The sequence below is a fragment of the Miniopterus schreibersii genome (genome assembly GCF_964146895.1).
Source record: "Miniopterus schreibersii genome assembly, chromosome: 10".
In the NCBI taxonomy this organism is placed as follows: Eukaryota; Metazoa; Chordata; class Mammalia; order Chiroptera; family Miniopteridae; genus Miniopterus; species Miniopterus schreibersii.
Window position 1 is genome coordinate 64,732,562 of NC_138110.1, and position 23,646 is coordinate 64,756,207.

A 23,646-nucleotide genomic window follows, 5' to 3' on the forward strand; every position below is an offset into this window, starting at 1 on the left:
AAAAAAAGAAAAAGAAAAAAAAGGACACCTTTGAGGATTTAAACTATTTCCTTAATATCAGTACCACAATGTCCTTAGCAACCTTGGTTGAAGTGAAATGTGTGGATGGTACGAGCATCTGTCCTTTTATAACCTTCTAAATGAGCTGCCAAGATGAATTCTTTCCAAACCAGTAGATGCTGTACAGTGTAAGGAAATACTTTTTTTAAATGAAAACCTGAAACTAAATTTGAATTGAAAAAATTTAATGGAAGGAATAATTTCAGCCTCTTTCTGCACTTTAGAATAAGAACAAAATCTTTAATCAATCCATAAGGATAGATACTATTAAGGACTTTAGTACAAAAGAATTTTCACATATAGACCAGGGTTTCTCAGCCGCAGCACTACTGCCAGTTTGGACCAGATCATTCTTTGTTGTGGGGGGCTGTACTGTGCCTTGTAGGATGTTTAGTAGCATCCCTGGCCTCTATCTACTCTGCCTAGTTGTGACAATCAAAAATATCTTCAAATATTGGCAAATGTCCCCTGGGGGATAAAATAACCCCAGTTGAGAACCACTGTACTAGATCCATACAGCAAGATTGTATCAACATCAGATGTTTGCTTTCATGTGTCCCCCCAGCTGCTTCCCAAGAGTTTTCTGTCTCTTGTCCAATTTGATTTGTCTATTCCCGTGTCTCCTGACCCGTCAGGCAGACAAGTCATGATGCTAAGTATGTGATATCAGAGATAGCTCCTGGGCATCAGCCCACAGCAGCATCAACACAGGGTGAGTGTCTCAGAGCTGAGGAAAGGGGAATGTAAGCAGAAAGCCTTCATTGTAGTCACGGGCATCGTCATGAATTAAAGTCACACAGGAAACAATTCCCAAAGACAGAGCAGGACAAAGAGCCTTTGTTCCTAAGCTGAAGATCCACAAGAAGTCTTCCTTGTAGGAGTATCCTGCAGGCCCATCTTTGACTCACAGCTGAAAGTGCTTTCACTGGACAATGCACATAATCTGAACCTCCCAGCATGTCAATGCAGTAGGCAATTCAAAGGAAAACTAGTACCCTGTCAAGAAGATATAAAGCCAAACACTGATGTTTACTTTTTTCTCTAAAGCTGATTTACCCAGTAAATGTATTCTGAAAACTACTTGTTGCTAGTCTCTTATCATCCAGCAGATAACCTGCAAGAGCATATTCCTTAATATATCAGCAAAGAAGAAATGTTTTTTATTATTTTAAAAATGTAACAATTTATTGGGGCTTCAGGCTATTTTAAATTTGATTATGTTTCTATAAAAATACCATGAAATAAGTATCTGAAGAAATAAATTGCCTATTACTTTCACACAGAATTTACCAATATATACTTACCATCTAGAACTTCTTCAGAAAACCCCGTTTTCTCAAAATCACTGGTATTCTGATTGTACAAACCAAACAGAAGATAATTTGCAAGCTCTCTGCAGCCTTCATTGTACCTGCTATCAATTCCTGCAAGGCAAAGGCGGCTCTGATCAGCTGTACTATGGGAAGCAAATGAGCCCCAATAGTTTGTCCCTGCTCAGCAAAACCTTGATAGTTAAAGAAAAGGCAACACCTTAGAACAGTTTTGTACCAGAAACCAAACTAAGTAACTCTCTGTGAAAGCAGGTTCAGCATCAAGTACCCTTCCTTGGATTCAAGAGACAGTTAAACAGTACAGATTATTGAAACTGTTAATTGGCAAAAAGCAATTCTTGAGGATAGAAGAAACCAGAAAATATAATTCAAGTCCTGTCATGGCTGGTTAAAGATTTCGGAATATTTTCAGTTGGAATAAGAATAGGTGTCAGGAAAACATTCACTTCTCAAGAAGACCTTTACCAAAACATATGGGATCAAATAAGAGAGAATTAAGGTAAGGTTTGAAACAAACTCAAAGAAGTGAAGAAGAGGACAAGTGACTGGAACCACACACATCCATCATTTCACAAATATTTATTTGGCCCAAGGCACTGTGCTGGATACTGGAGTGTGTGCTGGGCTACAAATGGCCCTCATGAAATTTACAGTCCAGTGGGGCTGGGTCAGAGATAACTAAAAAAAAAATGAAGTAACAACTGCCTTCACTACTGCCTTTCAGTGCCAAAGACACATATACTACCTGGTTCTTGGGTACTTGTGAAGGCCCAGAGCTATGGCCTGAAGGTTTATTAACTTTTTACCTCCATTTTCACAACCAACCTCCAACACATCAATTTCTGCAACACTGTAGTATTCTATATTCAAGTAGTCAATCTTGAATTTTACAAACTCTAAGATAATGTGGTCAACTGAAAAATTTAAAAATTAGGTTAACAACAATATGCACAAAATGTTCCCATTTGTACAGTTGACAATGTTATCTCTGGGGAGTGGGACTGGGTATCTGGGATGGTTAGGAAGCTCTGTTCATTATTACTCATGTATTGTCTTAATTTTTAAAATATATGATGCATTTTCACAATAAAAAATTTAAAGAACAATTAAATGCCCAATCCTGCCACTCTATAGCCCTGAGCAAGTCTGTTTAATCTCCAGAATCTCAGTTTCCTCTTCTGTAAAAAAAGGGACAACACTGTTCCCTTACAAGGCTGCTGTGAGGAGAAATGAGGTAATATGTACAAAGTGCCTGCTCTGTGGTAGGTGCTCCTTATCTTACTGATATCTCACCCAGCCTCATTGAAATGCAACCAATTTCAGGGGAACAAAATGGGGGGATACTAACCCACAGCTTATCTCACAATGATACTATTATCAGTATCTTCCTGTGAACAGAAGCCAAGTTGCCCCAGCCCTGAGTCCCACCTTGTTAAAAGCACTTACCTAGAATGCAGAGGATCCCGTCCGGTCTAGACTTACTGCTCTGGGTCAGGATACTCTGAACCTGGCGGAGTCGGCTACAGCTGTAACAGGAACAGAAATCAGCTCCCTGAGTACCAGCACATAAAGGCATGAGGAGGAATGACTGCTAGGGATGGAAACTGGTCCTTGTCTGGCTTTGGTATCAGAACCACAAAATGGATTGGGAAATGTTCCCTTTTCTTCTATTTTCCAGAAGTGATTATGTAGAATTGGTTAGAAGACTAAGTCTGAACTGCTGATTACAAACTGGATGGTCAGTGGCTCTCTGGCTCAACAGAGGATGGAGGCCAGTGGCCCTCTCATGGTCAATGCTGGACAACACTGGGACTCAACAGCTTAGCAGAAGGACCTCCAATGATTTCTCATTTTTCAGGATGATCGAAGAGTTTCCACACTGATTTGCCCTAACTGTGGCCCTCACCAGTCTGTCAAAAAACAAAAAACCAAATAGATAAAAACAAAAAAAACCACTGGTGTAAGGACCTAAACCAAGCTCTGATTCACCATCACAACTCTGCCCACAGAGAGTGTCAGCACTGGATAACTGCTCCAGTGTTGGCGCAGATCTGTTATTCCTTTAGCCTCAGGAATATCCCCTTCCTCCTAAACGAAGTACAAGGAAAGGCACTCCCAGACATTAATATCGCTTCTAAGGGCCCATGCTCTCCATTCTGACCCCTCCTCCTTCCCAGCAGTCCCAGAGAGAGGTACTCAATTTCCTGCTCAAGACTGATTCTTCTACTGGGTCTCTCCCCCCACCCTATCATCTCCAGGTTCAGGATTTACTTCCACTATTCATTCCCTAACACTGTTATAATTAATTTTTTTCCCTATAGTCAATACATTTCCAGCCCTATCATGTCATTATTAACTAAGATTCTCCACAAGCCAGCTACACTAACTGTTCTGTCCATGACAATCAGACTGCAATCCCAATCCTCACTGAATCTGCTCCGGTACACTACCCTACTCTTATCCAAGCCACAATATTTCCAGCCAACAACACTAATTCCCTTCTCTGGATTCCTTTTCTCCCCTGGATTTTTTCTGATATTCCCACGGCCCAAGTCATTCACTCCATGTCTTCCCTCAAGATCTTCACAATCTTCCATGTAATACCAAAACCAGACAAAGACATTTCCAAAATAAACAAAAAATCCAACAGACCAATATCTATCATGAATATAGATGTAAAAACATTAATAAAATATTAGCAAGTAGAACTCAAAAACATACAAAAAGAATTACAGCAGGACCTCAAATAACATTGTTATAACATTGATAAAAACAAAAAAAAATCAATTCCCAGCCAGGGCCACTGTATGTGTGGCATTTGCATGTCCTCCCCACGTCTGTGTGGGTTTTCTCCAGGTACTCTGGTTTCCTCTCACATCCCAAACATGTGCACATTAGGTGAATTGGTGTGTCTAATTTGTCCCAGTCTGAGTGAGTATGGGGGTGTGTGTGTGCATGAGTGCACCCTGATATGGAAGGGCATCTTGTTTAGGGTTGGTACCTGCCTTGTACCTGAGCTGTCAGGAGAGGTTCCAGCTACCTGCAACCCTGGACTGGAATAAGTGGGTTGGAAAAGAATTACCTTACTTGTTTATATTAACCTTTCTTAAATGTATGTATAGCTCACATTTCTTTCAATGTTTAATATTAGAAGTGTTTCAGGTCGTTATAAGTTTATAGTGGTTTTTATGACCAGCAATATACCAAAGGAACTTAACTCTTGTTTTTATCAATTAGCCTACGGTAAAATTAATTTTGTTATACACCGTTTTCCGTAAAGTCACAGTTTCCAAGAACCCACCACTGATGTTAAGTGAGAATTTACTCTATACATCATGACCAAGAGGGGGTTCATATGGGTAAAACAATCAATGTAATCCATCACACTGACAGGCTAAAGAAGAAAAAAGCCTCACACAAGCATATAACTGATACAGAAAAATCATTTGACAAAATTTAATACCCATTCACAATAAAAACACTTAGAAAACTAGGAATAGACACGTTTCCTCGACTTGATAAAGTTTATCTACAAAAACCTTCAAAGCAAAGTTTCAGATTATACTTAATGGTGAGACTACAAGTTTTTCCTCTAATATAAGAAACAAGAAAAGGATGTCTGCTCTCACCACTCCTATTCAACAGAATACTAGAAGTTCTAGCCAATGCAGTAAGGCAAGAAAATAAAAGAAAAGGCATACAGATTGAAAATGAAGTAGGAAATCTCACAAAATCTATAAAAAACTAGAATTCATAAATGAATTCAACAAGTTTGCAAGATCAATATATAAAAATCAACTGTACTTTTTAAAATATGTTTTTATTGATTTCAGAGAGAGGAGGGGAGAGGGGGAGAGAGATACAAATATCAATGATGAGGCAGAGTCATTGATCAGCTGCCTCCTGCATGCCCCCTACTGGGGATTAAGCCTGCAACCCGGGCATGTGCCCTGACCAGAATCAAACCACAATTTCCTGGATCATAGGTTGATGCTCAACTGCTGAGTTACACCAGCCGGGCCTCAATTGTATTACTATATAAAAGCAATGAACACATGGAAACCAAAATTAAAAGTACAATATTATTTAACCATAAATCTAACAAAACATGCGTAAGACTTATACACTAAAAACTACAAAACACTGATAAAGGAAATCAAAGAATTTTAAGTAAATGGAGAGACATAATGTGTCCATGGATTGGAAAATTCAACATAGTGTAGATGTCCATTCTGCCCAAATTGATATACAGGTATAACACAACTCCTTTCAAAATCCCAGCAAGATTTTTTGTAGATATAGACAAAATAACTCTAAAACTTATGTGAAAAGGCAAAAGAACTAAAATAGCTAAAACAATTTTGGAAAAAAAGAACAAAGTGGGAGAAATCATTTTACATGATGTCAAGATTTAGACAGCTAAAGTAATCAAGACTGAGTGGTATTGGTTGAGAGACAGACATATAAATCAATGGAACAGTACAGAGTAGCCATAAATAGGGCCACACAAATACAGCCAATTAATTTGGGGCAAAGGTTCAAAAGCAATTCAATGAAAGGATAGTCCTTTCAATAAATGGTGTTGGAGCAATTGGATATCCATAAACAAAAACATGAACCTCAACCTAAACCATACACCTTACACAAAAATTAACTCAAAACAGATCGTACATTTAAATTTTTTAAATGTAAAAATATAAAATCTTTAGAAGAAAACAAAAGAAAATATTTAGGACTTGATGCTTGATGTTCTTTCTTAGACTTAATACCAAAAATATGATCCATAAAAGAAAAATATGATAAATTAAACTTCATCAAAATTTTAAACTTTGCTTTGTGAAAGACCCTGTTGAGAGAATGAAAAGACAAGCTACAGATTGAGAGAACATATTTGCAAATCATATATTTGACAAAGTAGAATACATAAATTAAGAACTCTCAAAACTCAACAGTAAAAAACAAACAATACAATTAGAAAATGGGCAGAAGCATGAAGAAACATTTCTTCAAAGAGGATGCAGAGATGTCACATGAAAATGTGTTCAACATCATTATCCATTAGGGAAATTCAAATTAAAAACAGAAAGAGATACTACTACACATCTATTAGAAAAGCTAAAATAACAAACAATGACAATACCAAAATGCTGGTGAGGATTCAGAGAAACTGGATCACTAATACAATTCTTAAAGAACTTAATGAAGATAGCAATTATGGAAATACATCTGTGTTCATGAATAGGAAGACTTAATATCATTAAGCTGTCATTACTACACAAAGAAATCTATAGCAATCCCTATCAAAATCCTAACAACAGTTCTGCAGAAATAGAAAAATCCATCCTAAAATTCATATGAACACTCAAGAAACCCAGAATAGCCAAACAATATTGAAAAAGAAGGACAAAGCTGGAGGACACACTTCCTAATTTCAAAAGTTACTACAAAGCTACAGTAATCAAAGCAGCTCTAACTGGTATGGCTCAGTGGGTTAGATCATCCTCCTGAACACCGAAAGGTTTCGGGTTCAATTCCAGGTCAGGGCACATACCTAGGTTACTGGGTCAATCCCTAGGCAGGGCGCATCCAGGAGGCAACCAATCGATGTTTCTCTCTCACATCAATGTTCCTCTCTCTCTCTTTCTTTCTCTCTCTCCCTCCCTCCCTCCCTTCCCCTCTTTCTGAAATCAATAAACATATCCTCAGATAAAGATTAAAAAATAAAGTTGTGTGGTACTCGAAATTTTGACAAGGGTACCAAGACCATTAATTGAGAAAGGACAGTTTTTTCTAAGAAATTGTTTTGATTGTGTTATACCTTACACCATATACAAAATTTAAAATAGAATAAAGAGCCCAGCTGGGCATGGCTCAGGGGTTGAGCATTGACCTAGGATCCAGGAGATCACGGTTTGATTCCCGGTCAGGGGACATGTCCGGGTTGTGGGCTCGATCCCCAGTCGGGAGTGTGCAGGAGGCAGCTGATCAATGACTCTCTCATCATTGATGCTTCTCTCTCTCTCTCTCTCTCTCTCTCTCTCTCTCCCTTCCTCTCTCTGAAACCAATAAAGATATATATTTTAAAAAATAGAATAAAGAGCCCTGACCAGTGTGGCTCAGTTGGATGAGCATCATCCCATTCACCAAAAGGCCGAAGGTTCAATTCCTACTGAGGACACATGCCTGCGATGCAGGATCGTAGAGGGTGCAGGGAGACAGCCGATCAATGCTTCTCTCTCACATCAATGTTTCTCTCTCTTTCTCTCCCTCTCCCTCTCCCTTCCCATCTCTCTAAAAGTAATAAAAAATATTTAAAAAAAAATAAAGACCTAAATGTAAACCTAAAATCATAAAACTTTTACAAGAAAACATACGAAAAGCTTCATGACATTGGATTTGGCAATGATTTCTGGCTATGACACCAAAAGCACAGATAACACGAAAAATATATAAATCAGACTTCATCAAAATTAAAAAATTATGGTCATCAAAGGGCACAATTAACAGAATGAAAAGGCAACCCAAAGAATAGGAGAAAATATTTGCAAAATCATGTATCTGATAAGTTGCTAATATCCAGAATATATAAAGAAGTCTTAAAACTCAAGAAAGAAAAAAAAAACCCCTATTCAAAATTGAATAGGCATTTCTCCAAAGATCTACAAATGGCCAATAAGCATATGAAAATCATTATGGAAATGAAAATCAAAACCTCAAAGAGATACTACTCCCACACAAATTAAGATGGTTACTATAAAAACAACATAATAAGTATTAGCAAGAATCAGGAGAAATTGGAACTTTTGCGCACTGTTAGTGGGAATATAAAACAGTGCATCCCCTGTGGAAAAGAGTATGGAGGTTCCTCAAAAAATTAAAAATAGAATTACCATATGATGCAGCAGTTCTACTTCTGGGCATCTACCCAAAGAATTAAAAGCAAGGACTTTGTACATCCATCCATGTTCATAGCAGCATTATTCACAACAGTCAAAAGGTAGAAGCAATGCAAGTGTCTATCCACAAAAAAACTGTGGGATACCTACACAATAGAATAGTATTCAATCTTTAAAAGGACAGAAATTCTGACACATGCTAAAGCATGGATGAACCTTGAGGACATTATAGTAAGTGAAATTAACCAGTCACAAAAGGACAAATATTATATGATTCCATTTTATGAGGTGCTTAGAATAGTCAAAATCATCGAGACCGAAAGGAGAATGGTGTTTGCAGGGACTGGGGGAACGAAATGGGGAGTTATTCTTTTATAGGTACGGAGTTTCAGTTTTGTGGTGGATGGATAGTGGTGATTACAGCACAACAATGTGAATTACTGAATGCCACTAAACTGTACACTTAAAATAGTTAAAATGGCAAATTTTATGTGTATTTTATCACAAAATATTTTTTAAGTTATAAAAAAGCAATATCATGAAAAACAAAAAGAACAAAGGAGAACTCTTACAGAAGAGATTAAAGGATAATAACAATACAATGCCACGTATGAAATGTAATGTGATTTTTTTAAAAAGATTTTTTTTATTGACTTTTAGAGAGAAAGGAAAGGATAGGGAGAACAACATCGATATGAGAGTGAAATACTGATCAGCTGCCTCCTGCTCGCCCCCTACGGGGGAGGGCAAATGTAATACGATTTTTTAAAAAAAGGCTCAGTGGTTGAGCATCCACCTAGGATCCAGGAGATCGGGGTTCGATTTCTGGTCAGGGCACATGCCCGGGTTGCGGGCTGCAGCTGATCAATGACTCTCTCATCACTGATGTTTCTATCTTTCTCTCTCTCCCTCTCCCTTCCTCTCTCTGAAATCAATAAAGATATATTTAAAAAAAATAAAATAAAATAAAAAGGAAAACATCCATGAGACAACTGGGAAAATTTGAATGTGGACTGGGTATTTGATGATAGTAAGCAATTACTGTTAACTTTCTTAGGTGAAATAAAGATATTATGATTAGATAGTAGAATGTACTTTTTCTTAGCAGATGCATGAGGAATTACTTAGGAGTGAAGCGTCATGATGTCTGCAACTCATCTGAGGTTTTAGAGAAAAGAAGAATGAGGGGGGAAAAATAATAAAAATAATGCATGTATGGCAAAATGTTAAAAAACTGTTGAATCTAAGTGGTGGGTATAACAAGCATTCACTATACTATTCTTTTACCTTTTTCTGTACTGTCTGAACATTTTCATAATAAAAATCCGGGGGGTGGAGGTAAGGGGAACATGTGGAGTAACTTGGGGTTTTAGAAGTGGCAGAACAGAAACTGCAAGATGATCAAAATTAAAGAAAACTTCTTTCCCTGGGAAATGGTTGTCTGTCTCCTCTTACTTTTCCATGTTTAATGTAAGACTGACTTTGCAATCATTCTCTACACTAGAAATATTTCACCAAGTTTGTCCTTTGGCCCATTTCCCTGCCCATCTGGACAGTAGGCTGACTAACTGCCAAGGTTACCAAGAACTCTTTGGTTTTCAAACTTACAAGAAGCCAGTGACAAAAACATAAATAGATCATGTGACCAGGAAACAAACAGCTCCCCCACTACTGCTGTGGAAAGCCAAGACAATACTGAACACAGAAACAAAGAGTTTCTTTTCTACAAGTTTCCTGGCCAAATAAAGTAGAAGTATTGGTATTTCTTACTTTCTTGTCAAATGAGTAAAGCTAAATTCAGTTCTCCTTTTCCTCTGTACATTTTCTTGCTTCCCAAATTTAATTTTTAACTAGACATAGTCTATTATTTGTCACTGAACCATTAAACTTGTTATTTACTGAAATATTTGGCTATTAAAAACAAAGACCTAGCAAGTACATATGAAGAAAACCACACCCATATTCCCAGCACCCAGACTTAACATTTTGGCACATTTGCTTTAATCTATATTAGTTCCTTTTTCAGTTATGCATAGAAAATATTAATTTGTTTTACTTTTTGTTTGAAAAAAGAAATATTACATATAAAACTAAAGTCTTCATTGTTCCTCACCCCCAGAGGTCACCATTATGAGTCTGTTATGTATTCATCCAGACTTTTTTAAAATAGACATTTTCACACATACAGCAAGCCCACCCAGCAATAGTACTGACTTCGAGCTTCCATGTCTACCTGAGCAAAGCAGGCACATCCTGGGTAGATGGCCTCTGGTCACCCATGACCTTACAAAGTTCCTTCTTTAGGATATCTGTAGACTCAGCAGACCCAATAATGAAGTTTATGTAAAATATGCTGCTTGTATACTATACTTTATTTCTAACTTTCCTTGACTTCAGACTCAGAATGTAGACAGATGACAAGATGAACAAACCAAAACCTAAATAGAAGCAGTTTGCTCAAAATCACAAGGCTGAGTAAAGATTAACAGCACCAAAACCTGAGCAACCAGGTACCCTGACTGAACCTTTTCTTTCTGATACACCTCACCTCACTGATTACTGGACAATAAAGTTAGGCACAGATATAATATTTTAAAATCCTAAACAATTATCTCTGTTCTTCTCATCTTCTGATTTATATGTAACAGTTAATTCACTGCTCACTGCTTTTGTGACAGCTACTGTATACACAGCCAAGTTTATTTTCTTGTATTTCATTATTGTGGTTCCCTGGAAATGAAGAAAAAAATTGAAAATTTTATTTTTGCCTATTTTTCCTCCATAATTTAATAACCGTTTGATTTTCAAAACTAAATAAAACATGAATATATTCTCCTTCTGTGTATGATCTGCGTTTTGAATATTTTACAAAGTGAATTCTCATACCACTCTGATTCACCTTATCATGGAAAACTGCTGTGAACAATTTGGTGCAACTATCACAGTAAAATATACAGTTAGGGTGAGTTCTTTTGGGGGCGGGGGGTTTACATAAAACCATAATCATGAGGTATGCAACTAAAGCATGCTCTTTTCACTTACCATTATAGTTTAAGATCTTTCCAACTTAGTACATAGAACCCAAACTCATTTTAAAAACTACTGTACTGCATTCTTTTGTTTTTATTTACCCAGTCACCAGTACTGAGCATTCAGGATTTGTACTACTTGCAATAACAAACAATGTTTCTTAAAATGGGCAACCCTAATACATTCATTTTTGGCACAAATACGAAAGTTTCTGGAAGGTAGAGACTTCAAAGAAGCAGTGCCAGGTTAAGAGGTATCTGCATTTTAAATTTTGGTAGATCTTACCAAACTGTTTTCTTAAAATATTAACCTACAATTTCTCAGAGTACCTGTTTCCCCACAACTTTCTAAACCGTGTTGTCACTCTTCAACTAATGTTAATCTAATGGTTAGGATTTTCATTGTTATAAGTTATATTCTCCCTAATCACTAGGTAGGTTGTCAAATATTTATTGATCATCGATATTTTTCTACGAATGCATATTCATGTTCTTTGCCCATTTTCTATTTGGTCATTTGGGGTTTTTTCCTGAATAATTTATATATTCAATCACATTTTAAAAGTTGTTTTGGCCATATGTTACAAATATTTTCTTTAAACTTCTAGACTTTGTTATGGTATCTTTTTCAGGCAAAAGTTTAAAAGTTTTATATAATTAAATGTTTTAATTCCACTTTTAAGCTTAGGGGTTTTATGTCTCCCTTTTATGTCTTCCCCACTTAGTATTATAAAAGTATAATAATAAAATACCAATATTTCCTTAATTACATGTGTATGTGTATTTTATTTTATTTTTTATATGACAGGTTCTAGGCTTTTTTTTTTTTTTTAATATATCTTTATTGATTTCAGAGAGAGGAAGGGAGGAGAGAGAGAGAGAGAGAAACATCAATGATGAGGGTCATTGATCGGCTGCCTCCTGCACACCCCCCACTGGGGATAGAGCCCGCAACCCGGGCATGTGCCCCGACAGGGAATCGAACATGCGATCTCCTGGATCCTAGGTCGATGCTCAACCACTGAGCCACGCCAGCTGGGCTGTATGTATATTTTAAACATTTAGCTCTTTGGTTCTCTGAAATTTACTTTTTACCTTTGTGAAGCAGGAATCTAACTCTATTTTCCCTTCAAAATGAGATCGTCCCAAAACCATATATCGATAATCCCTTCAATCCTCTGATGTGGGATGCCACTTTTAGCATATGATAAATTGCCACATATAGCAGGATGTTTTCTCCCCTTATTTGATCCATTTATCCATTCTCACAGAGGGAGTACACTTAAGAAAATAATCGAGTTTTAAATGTTATCTCTTGAACTTTCTAGTATATGGATTGTTTTTAATACCTGCTAGGGTTAAGTCCTAGCAGATATCATTGTTTCAAAGATCCCATAGCTTTTATTGAACATTTTCTCTTTAAGATGAGGTGTAAAATCAGCTTGTTAAGATCCATAAAGATTTTGTATTGTGATCATATTGAGTATGGACAGTACTGAGCTCCCCACTCAGGAACATGATATGTCTCTCCATTCATTCCTCTCTGTTTTATACCCTTCTGTCAAGTTTTATATTTTTATTTATAGAAGTCTTACACATTCTTCATTAGGTTGATCCCTAGGTATTTTATAGTTTTTGTTCCCATTTTGAATGTCATCTTGAGTGCATATTTTTCAAACAAGTTGCTAAACTCTCACTAGTTCTAGAGCTGACCAATAAGGCATGCAGAAGCCATTAGGGGGAAGTTTCCAAGGAAGCTCTCTGAAGGGGAAGGAACAGATTCAACTGGGAGCCATCCTTTCTCTTTCCTCCTCTTCCCTGTCAGGCATGATATCGTAGCTGGAGATCCCACAGCCATTTTGTGACTGTGAAGCTGTGGAGGAAATGGGACTCACGTGCTCAGGAGAGCAAAATATAAGCACAGAAGAGGCCTGGTTCCCTGATGACTTTATTCCAGGACTACACTACCCTCCTCTTAGGCATCTTTTGCAAGAGAGATCACACCCCAAAATTAAGTCAATACTGTTTAAGCGTCTTTTACCAGCTGCCAAATGTGGTTCCTAACTGATAGGCCACCTCATCTAAAATGGTTAAAACTTGTGCCCAATTGCAATTCATGCCTACACATATTTCACCAATTGACGTACATAAGACATTCTACAAACTAAATCCAAGAGCTTCAGGAAGCACTACCCACCGCAACTGGAAAATGTTATCTGTAAGTCTGTTCACTATATTCTAGTGTAGCATCTTATTTTCCATTTTCTTCCTTTCTCCAGCTTTCTCTGAGCATTTCCTCAAACAATCTGGTCTTTGTAAAGTATGTTTCACAAGTCTTCATTCAGAAAGCATCTACAATTACGTTCCCCCACTTCTTTGACTAGTGAAAGCATGCTAAATCTGGCCTTGGTAGGTGTGTTCAGTTGGTCAGAGCATTGTCTCATACACCAAACAGTGGCCAGCATCCAAGCAAGTGTGCTGGAGGTGAAACTTCACATTTTCAGACATACGAGGTCATAGTCTTGCTTTGCATTTGAGTTTTCTTAAAGCAGCAATCATTTGTATTACATCAACAATGATTACTTCTGTAGATCTGTAAACCCAAGAGAACCATGGGCATTGGCAACTGGCCAATAAACATCACCTAAGAGATAACCTGCCTCTGTGAGGCTTTGCTTATATAGAATATCACTATCGTGTAGGCTTTACTCTGTAGAACATGGCTATCGTGAACCACCTTCTCACCATCTAACTCACAACTGGGATTCTGCACTCTGAATATCCATGAAATTTAACATAGCTCACAGCTTTACCTACAATTATTCTCTATTCATTCAATAAATAATTACTTCAAGCAGTGTTTCATAACAGTTAACAATGGCAGTTCATATTTAGAGAGTGCCGACTATATGCCAGACACTGATCTAAGCACTGGGGAAAGCACTGTGGGAAATGGCAATAAAAAACGGTCCCATCCCAGCCCCAGCCAGTTTGGCTCAGTGGGCTGAGCATCATCCCATGCACGGAAGGATCACCAGTTCAATTCCTGGTCAGGCACATGCCCAGATTGCAGGTTCCGTCCGTCCCCAGTAGGGGCGCGTGCAGGAGGCAACCAACCGATGTTTCTCTTCTCACTTCAATGTTTCTCTCCTCTCTCTCTCTCTCCCCTCCCTTCCTCTCTCTCTAAAAATAAAAATCAATAAAACATATTAAAAGTCCCATCCCTTTAGTAATTCCCAGGGGTAACAAAGAAGGTCCTTCTTTATTAGCCCTTAGCAAGGACTTGTATATGGAATAGAGGAGCCCCCTGCACAGGAACCCCTTAATCAGACTGTTTTTTTAATAGATGAGCACATTCTCCAATGGCTTCTCAATAATGGTCGTATGGAAGGTCAAACTCTGAGAGCTTGCATGTGTGAACTGTCTTTAGCCTTCCTTCACACCTGCTTGAAAGTATGGCTACATTCAGCATTCTGTGCGGGAATCCATTTTCCTTCAGAAGGCACTGCTTTCTCCACTATCTTCTAGTTTCCAATCCTATAATTCCTGACCCTATCTATGTGACTTGTAGATATTCTTTTGTCTTTGTAGTGCTCAAAATTTTCATGATGATGTGCCCTGGCATGGCTATTTTTTAATTACTGTAATTGTGCTGGATTCTTGGGGTCCTTTTAATTTGGAAACTCATATCCTTTGGTGTTGAGAAATTTTATTTTGCATGATTTCTTCATGCCATCAAACAACCACCACCCACCATTCCTCCTTGTTACAGACAGCTACAAACCTCCTGAGTCATTCTGTCCTCCACATTCCCCGAAGAGTTTAGATTCTGGACCACTGTCTCTTTTGCTACTGCCACTCCCACATTAGTTCATGATATCCTCAACATGCACAGATACTCCTTCCACTGTCTTTACCTTTCAGTCCCTTTACTCCTGTCTTCTAATGATGTCCTCTATCCTACCTCAGCTACTCCCTCCCACAGTGCCCACATCCAAGCAGCTCAGTACATCCGAAGGAAAAGCATACAACCATGCTAACTGGGTTTCACCTTAAGTTATGACAACAAACAAACACCAAATGGGTACTTTTGGTACTGCCTGGCAATCCTAAAATATTTCCTTCTTCAACTCATTCTTTTCCATTCCCCTGGATGAATGCTATACCTTCTTTCTCCTCAAACTTCCAACACCTCCTCCATTCTTCATTTTTAGCTGACAGACTTCCTTCTTATTTAGCTGAAAACACAGACGTAATCAGAAGAGAACTTCCACTTTCTCTTACCACAAAGCTACCACTACATCAGCATTTGTGTCCATATAATCACCACAGATGAACAGTCCATGCACTAATCTAGACTGAGGTCAACATATCCATTTATGTCCTAGATCCCATTCTCCCATTCAAGGACTTCACTCCTGCAGTTGTCCCTTCTCTCTCTTTAATAATCAATTTGCCTCTCTGTACTCCATCATTCCTGTCAACTTACAAGCATGCTATAATTACATCTGCCCACCTAAAAAACAAAAAGGACTCTAACATTCATGCCCCTCCAGCCATAGCCCTATTACTCTGCTTTCCCTTATAACAATCCTTGAAACAAAATCACTATGACTATATTGACTGTCAATTCTTCTCCTCCTATATTCTCTTGAACTCACTACACCAAAACTGTTCTTGTCAAAGTCACCAATGACCTTCACATTTCCAAAGCTGACAGTCTATTCTTAGTCCTCAGCAGTCCATTAACAATATTTATCACTTGTCTTTCTAGGATTGTCCTTGAATCTTCTTCTATCTCAGAGGAAGAAAAACATTTTCCCTCCAAAGTTGGAAGATGTTGCTATACTTCTCTTTTCTACATGGGATAGCCCAGGGCTTAGATGTTGGCCCTCTTCTCTATCTACATTTACTCTCTGCATCTCTATCCAGTCTCGCAGCTTTATTCATTCATTTATTTACTGTTTGTTTGTTTTTTAGAGAGAGAGGAAAGGAAAGAGAGAGAAACATCGATTTGTTGTCCCATTTATTTATGCATTCATTGGTTGCTTCTTGTATGTGCCATGACCAGAGATCGAACCTGCAATCTTGACGTACCAGGATGATGCTCTAACCAACTGAACTTACAGGGCCAGGGCCTAGTCTCACAGCTTTAAATAAAAATTTGAGGGTCATCAGCATATGGGTGGTATCTCCAGTCTCAATCTCTCTCCTGAACTCCAGACTTATATATCCAACTGCCTATCCAATAGCTCCACTTGGATATCTAATAGGCAACTCAAAATGAACATGGCCAAAATGGAACCTTTATTTTCCCCATAAACCTGCTGTTATTCCAGTGTTACCAAATCAGTAAATGGCAACTCCATTCTTCTAACAGTGAGCCCCAAATCAACTGTGCCCTCTTACATTATTGTTCCTTCAGCCCTATTTCTTCCTCGGTACTTACTTATCACCACTTTGTATTACAATTTTTATTGTTTTGTCTCTTTCCACTTACACAGGAGATCTTTGAGGGCATGCACCTGCCTTATTTGTTTGAATCCACAACACCTAGCACAGTGTATGTTGGATTATTTGTATAAAGAGGCAGTGAAGTTAAACAAATCCTGAGAAGGATCAGATACCTCTTCAGAAAAAGATTTTGAAGTAGAAAAGCATATTTTCCACTGGTTCCTTAGTACAAGTTAAGATAGGTACTTGGTAATAACTCCAAAATCTCAGTGGCTTGAAACAACAAGGTTTATTTCACTCTACATTTCAAACATAAGTCACCTGGGAAGCTTGCTCTGGGTCACATACTGGTGGACTAGCCACCATCTGAAACACCAACAGTCACCACAACAGAGGGAAAGAGAGTGGTAAATTACATACCAGAAGGTATAGCATCATTCCTGAGCATATTTCACTGACCTAAAGCAACTCACAAGGCCATTCCCAAACCCAACTTCAAGGGGGCAAGCAAGTACAATTGTTATCACATGCCCAGGAGACAGAAACCAAAAATATTTGATGGACAGCACTAATGACTACCATATCCTTAAAAAGAAGCTTCTAGTTCTAAGCAACAAGATTTTAACACCTGATCTCTATTCCTCATCTGTGAAAATAAACACCATTACTAAACCACACACTTGCAAAATACTATCCATGGGTCTTTAGGAATGTAACTTCACCAGTCAGGCCTGCCCCTTTCATCACTCAGAAGTCAGAGTTAAGCAAAGAAGCCAAGTATGAGTGACAGGAAAGTGCTGAGACCAAATGTGCTAGAAATGTTCAATGTCAAAAATCAAGCAAAGGCTGGAATGGGTAAGAAAAGCATGCTCAGTTATGCAGAAGTGGGGAAAGGAGGGGAATCTTCAACAAATTTCTTTTACCAAAGGTATAAAACAGCCAGGTCTTGGGGTTCCTTGCACTACCCCTTGTCTGAAGACTAATGAGTTTTACTCAAACTATTTGGTAGAAGATTCAGAGTTGGATTAGTAAAGTTAACCAACATTTATCTTTTTAGCATAAAACATTACTCTAAAAATAGCTGCACATGGCCATGTTTTTAGAAACAGGGAAGGCAGCAGTTTATTTTAGAGATGGATTTTACTGGGAAGCTCTTTTTTCCCCTTAAATGTCTCAAAGACTCAAGATTTCTAAGCTCAAGATGATCTGGGCCTGTACTGGAGTAGCTCAGCCGTTGAGCATCAACCTAGGATCCAGGAGATTGCGGTTTGATTCTGTCAGGGCACATGCCTGGGTTGAGGGCTTGGTCCCCAGTCCGGGGCGTGCAGCCGATCAATAACTCTCTCATCATTGATGTTTCTATCTCTCTCTCTCCCTCTCCCTTCCTCTTTCTGAAATCAATATATATATATATTATATATATATATTTTAAAAAAAGATCTGGGATGAACCCCAAGTCTACAGAGAGCCTGGATTTAACAGATGATTGTTCCAAGTTCTAAAGTATTCTGTGCAGTTTCATTCTATGTAAAGTTCAAATACTTTGTAACAGTGAAACTGGCTGCCAGAAATGTTAGGATGTTAGGATGGATTGGAGATGGCTATCATAAGCAGCTAAACACCCGGAACTGTTAAATCCACAGGGAATTCCATTGAAGGGCAGAGCAGGAGTTCAAACAATGTCACCTGCCAAATTAAAAGCAAACAAGGACTCACAAATGCAACCATGGGAATCTAGCTTCCCCTCTCCTATCCTTTATTCATTCAACAAACATGCATTAGTTGCTGGGAAGGAATGCTAGGAAGTAAGAGAGGAACAGGATTCTAAGATTTAGTTCTTGCTCTCCATTAATTTGGCTTATTTAAAAGAAACCAAAAACAAATCGGTGAGCAAGCAGTTAAAAATACGATCCCTTAATCACTACAAGGGTATAGAAAAAGCAGTTCTAACATCTAAGTTCAAAATCTCCTTTCAAGGGAACAATACCATATTTGCTTTGCTAAGTAGCTAAAAGAGAGAAAAAAGCAAACCAAAAAAAACCCTCTTCTGGTTTAATGGCAGTTTAGCAGTGCCAAAGCCCATTTCTTTCTCTCACCGTCCCTCCCTCTCAATGGTCTCCGCCGCAACCCCTCCATCATTCCAACCTCCACATTCCGCAGGCAGTCCCAGGCCAGCTCCATCACAAACAATGCCCGGACTATCAAGGTCACAAGGAGCCCAAAGGCACAAGGAACAGAAATCGAAAACAGATCTTCCTTTATCGAAAGGGGGCGGGGACCCTCCCCAATAGCACCCTCCCCAGTAGCACCCTCCCCATACCGAGGCACCCGGGAGTTCTGTCTCTAGGTTCAGGGGCCTGGGACCCGCCGCTTTCGGGGTTCCTGGGCCTCTTTTTCCTATCCAACCAGTTAGTTTTCCCTCCTGCGCCCCTAATGACCTCCAGCTTCCCCCAACCTGAGCTTCCCTTTGTGGAGCGAGGGAGCGTCGCGAAGCAGGCTGGCGCGGGGGGAGACGAGGAAATGCGCCATAGGGGAGATGCTGTCAGGGTTTGTATGCGGGTAGCGGGGAGGGAGGGGGTACTGTAGGGAAGCCTCGGTCAAGGGGAAAGGCACTAGAAGAGACTTAGGATAGGGGGCATTACAGATAAGCCTTTCCAGGGAAACCCATTTGGGGTTTCTATACAGGGGAGCTATTGTGTGTGTGCGAGTCTCTCTAGCGGTTTCTGGGGGCAATAATCTATGGGGCAGGCAAGTGACCTATCCGTAGAGAAGGCACTATGGAGATTCTCTACAGAAAAACCCTTGCAGCCGGAAACGTCGTGTAGAGGTGGGGATATCACAGTAGGGGGTCCTCCACGGGAGAGCCGTTGTGGGAGCCTCTACACATGACACCGTTCCTGGGGAAACGTTCCTCAGGGAGCCGTTTAAGGAAAAACCATCCGCTTGGAAGCCATGCCCGGCCACACCCTGTGCTCCGAGGCGTCGCCGGACCCCAACAACCCGCAATCCCCGGCCAGGCCGCCCCTCGGCAGCCTCGGCCCCGCGTACCTGACGAAGTGCGACCCGCGGCCGGGACCGCCAGGAGACCACGCGCGGGGCAACCCCAGCCGGTGCGGGGGGTACACGTCCATGGCGGCAGGCGGCGGGCAGCAGAGGAGAACCGTGCCGCTGCGAGGGTCTTACAGGCCAGAGGGGCGGCTCCGGGGCCTTTGCAGCCGGGCGGGGCGGCTGGGCGGCGGGGCGTGCCGGGTGGGCGGGGGGCGCGGCGCGCGGGGGCACGTCGGGGGCGGGGGCGGAGTCGGATGCCGGCTGGGAGCGGGGGCGGGGGCGTGACGACTGGCGGGGACGCCGGGCCCGCGCGCTGACGCAGGGCCGGGCCCTCCCTAGGCTGCGAGGCGTCGGGCCGGACGCTGGGATCGCCGGTACTCGCGACCAGGGCTGCCGCGCGCTGCTCTGCCGCGTCCGCAGGCCCGCAGCTGTGCAGTGGGACTCTGGGGCGCCGGCAGCCACGCAGCGGGGCGCGCCCGGGGTGGGGCCTCGCTCCGCCCCGCCCCGCCCCGTTAAGCCGGCTTTGGCCTCCGGCGCAGCCTTCCTCGGTGGCAGCCAGGTCCCCGGACCTGAGCACCTCCTTAGTGCCCTGCTCGCTCCCCGCGGTCTCCCAGCCTGTACTTCGCTACTGTTTTCAAACCCGCTGCTAATCAATTGCACACCCTCCCTTCGAACCCCTACCCGACCTCAGGTTAGCAGTGCGCGCCCAGTCTGCGCTGGGCATGGGCGTTAGAGGCTCATAAGGGCCCAGAGGATCCCGACCTTTTTCTGTTCAGATCTTGGCTTGCCCCGTTTCCGACTGCAGGGCCATAATCAAGAAGCCTAATCTCACCGAGTCTCGGTCTTCTCGTGTGTAAAATGGGGGAAATGCCTCGTTGACAGTATTGCCAGGAGTCCTGTATATGCAGGACGTATTGAACGATTTTGTCCTGCGTCATGTATTAACTTTGCCAGGATACCTTAAATGCCCTGTATTAATCTTTTTGCAATCAATTACAAAAATATTAGAGCTATTTTTCCACCAAGGTAACTGGCACTGAAATCACTGAAATGGAATACTAGCTGGAAATCCTACCTCCATAAGTAAAAGATCTGGACAATCCGATAGTGTCTCCAGCAATGTTTAACTGAAGGACCAAAAGAAGGGACTAGAAATGAAAAGTACTTATTTTTCATATTCAAGGAAGGAAAAGACTTTTGGCTCAAGTTCAAAGTCGTGAACAAGATATTTAGAGACGTTTAGAGATAACGTCACGTCAGAACACAGACACTGAAAATCAGCCAATCAGCGACAGCCTCACTACAATGGCTGAGCTTTTGAAAATCAGCCAGTCAACAGCGGCTAAACTCCGACGGTAGCTTAGCTTCTGAAAGTTAGTAAATCACTGACAGCTCCCTGCTTCTAGACACCAGCCAATCGGCAAGTGCCTCACTCCAGGGACCAGGCGTCTGAAAGGTGGCGGGTCCCCAGTTGCCTTCCAACAGTGACCGCGCTAACCGAGCTGCAAGTCGGCCAGTCGCTGGACGCTCCCGCTTCTGAAGCCGCCAGTCCCTGAATGCTGGCTTCCCAAAACCTGTACGATCAGTCCTGGTTTTGTTTAGGGAGACTGTGCCTTACAAGCACAGCTTTCCTTTCCTGACAGACGAGAAATTAATCTTTTTAAAAATCATATACTGAGTCAAACCCCCCCCCCCCCGTCCTTGCCCCGCAAGTTCTAGGTTCACAACCCTTTCAAGATTCACTTCTCGCCGTTATTTTTGAGTTTGAACTTGTGACAAACGCAATGTTGCAGCCATGAGATTTTCAAAGACAACGTTTTCAATTATTGTGATGGTTGCTATTAACCCCCCTATGTTTTTAGAACATTTTCGTCACCCTTTTAGCAGTCATTCACCATTTCTTTCCAACCATCCCAGCCTTGGGCAATCACTAATCTTTCTCTCTACATATGGATTTGCCTATTCTGGACATTTCATATAAACAGAATCATATAATATGTGGTCATTTGTGACAGACTTATTTCATTTAGCATACTTTTTGCAAGTATCATTCATGTTGTAGCATGTACCAGAATTTCATTTTTTATGGTTGAATAATATTCCATTTTATGGATATATCATCTTTCTTGTCCATTTATCAGTTGATGAACATTTGGGTTGTTAACACCTTTTTACTACGTTTTTTAGTTAATGCTGCTATGAGCGTTCTAGTACAAGTTTCTGTGTGGACATACATGTTTTCAACTATCTTGGGTATATAAGGTAGGAGTGCAATTACTGGGTCAGTGGTAACTTTGTGTTTAATCTTTTGAGGAACTTCCAAACTGTTTCCCAAAGTGGCTGTACCATTTACATTCCCACCAGCAAATATGCAAGTTCCAATTTCTCCACATTCTCACCAATATTAATTATCCATCTTTTTTATTATAACCATCCTAATGGGTGTGAGTGGTATCTCATTTTTTGTTTGTTGTTTTATTTACATTTTATTTTTATTGAGGTAACTGGTTTATAACATATAAGTTTTAGGTGTACATTATAATTTGACATCTGTATATATTACATCATGCTCTCACCACCATCATTGTGGTTTTGGTTTGCATTTCCCTGATAGCTAATGATGTTGAGCATATTTTTTATGTTTTTATTAGCCATATGTATATCCTTTCGGAGAAATGTCTGTTCAGGACTATCACCCATTTTTATGGGATTGTCTTTTTATTAAGTTGTAATAGTTCTTTATATATCCCTTGTCAGATATATGCTTTGCAAAGATTTTCTCCATTCTGTGGGTTGTCTTCACATTCCTGTGTCCTTTGAAGCACAGCATTTTTAATCTATATTTATCTATTTTTTTCTTTAGTTATTTGTGCTTTTAGTGTCTTATTTAAGAAACCATTGCCTAATCCAAGGATTTACCCCTACATTTTTTTCTAAGAGTTTAATATTTTTGGCTCTTACATTTAGATATTTGATCTATTTTCAGTTAAATTTCATATCAGGTGTAAGTAAGAGTCCAACTTCACTCTTTTGCATGTGGCTATCCAGTTGTCTTAGCGCCATTTCTTTTTTTTAATTTTTAAAAAAGATGTTTTTATTGATTTCGGAGAGAGGAAGGGAGAGGGAGAGAGAGAAACATCAATGATGAGAGTCATGGGTCGGTTGCCTCCTGCACGCCCCCTGCTGGGGATGGAGCCTGCAACCTGACCAGAAATTTAACCTGACCTTCATGGGTCGACGCTCAACCACTGGGCCACACCAGCCAAGAAGCATCACTTCTTGAACAGGCTATTCTTTTCCCATTGAATTGTCTTAGCACCCTTGTTGAAAAGTGATTGTTACCTCTTTTTCATTTGAATCCTAAAATGCCAAAATGCAAGTGTGAATTTCATGATGAATTTTCTGAACAGTGGACATTTATTAAATGAGAAAAAGTCTTTTGAAACTCTTTGTGCACTATGCAAGTGTCTATTCAGTATTGAAAATGGTAGAAAGTCAGATATAAACCAGCATATACTAACAACTAAGAATAAAATATGTATGATTTTTTAAACTTGTATCAAAGTAAGCAATAAAACAAAATTTTGATTAAGAGAAATTTGGATGAAGAAGATAAAATAATCATAGCAGAGGCTGTAATAGTTGCCCACACTGTATATTGTCAGTCTTTCAGCTCAGATGACTCTCTTTTTTCTTTTTTTAAATCCTCAACTGAGGATGTTTTTCATTGATGAGAGAGCGAGCGAGGGGGGGAGGGGAGAGGGAGAAAGAGATAGAGAGAGTGGAAGAGAAAGAGAGAGAAACATCAAGCCCTGACCACAGGATTGA

General features: G+C 40.1%; 1 protein-coding gene across 2 annotated transcripts in view; it reads right to left on the reverse strand.

Annotated features, from left to right (window-relative positions):
- Window positions 1-19,996, reverse strand: part of DNAAF9 (dynein axonemal assembly factor 9) — a 115,908-nt gene extending 95,912 nt beyond the window's left edge. For both annotated transcript variants that reach the window (XM_081148727.1, XM_081148726.1), the window contains exons 1-3: window positions 19,819-19,996; window positions 2,838-2,917; window positions 1,365-1,484 (exon numbers count right to left, since the gene is read on the reverse strand). In XM_081148727.1, coding sequence (XP_081004853.1) covers window positions 1,365-1,484; window positions 2,838-2,917; window positions 19,819-19,901 — 283 coding nt within the window. In that variant the 5' untranslated portion in view covers window positions 19,902-19,996. The remainder of the gene's footprint in view (window positions 1-1,364; window positions 1,485-2,837; window positions 2,918-19,818) is intronic.
- Between the last annotated feature and the right edge of the window lie 3,650 nt (window positions 19,997-23,646).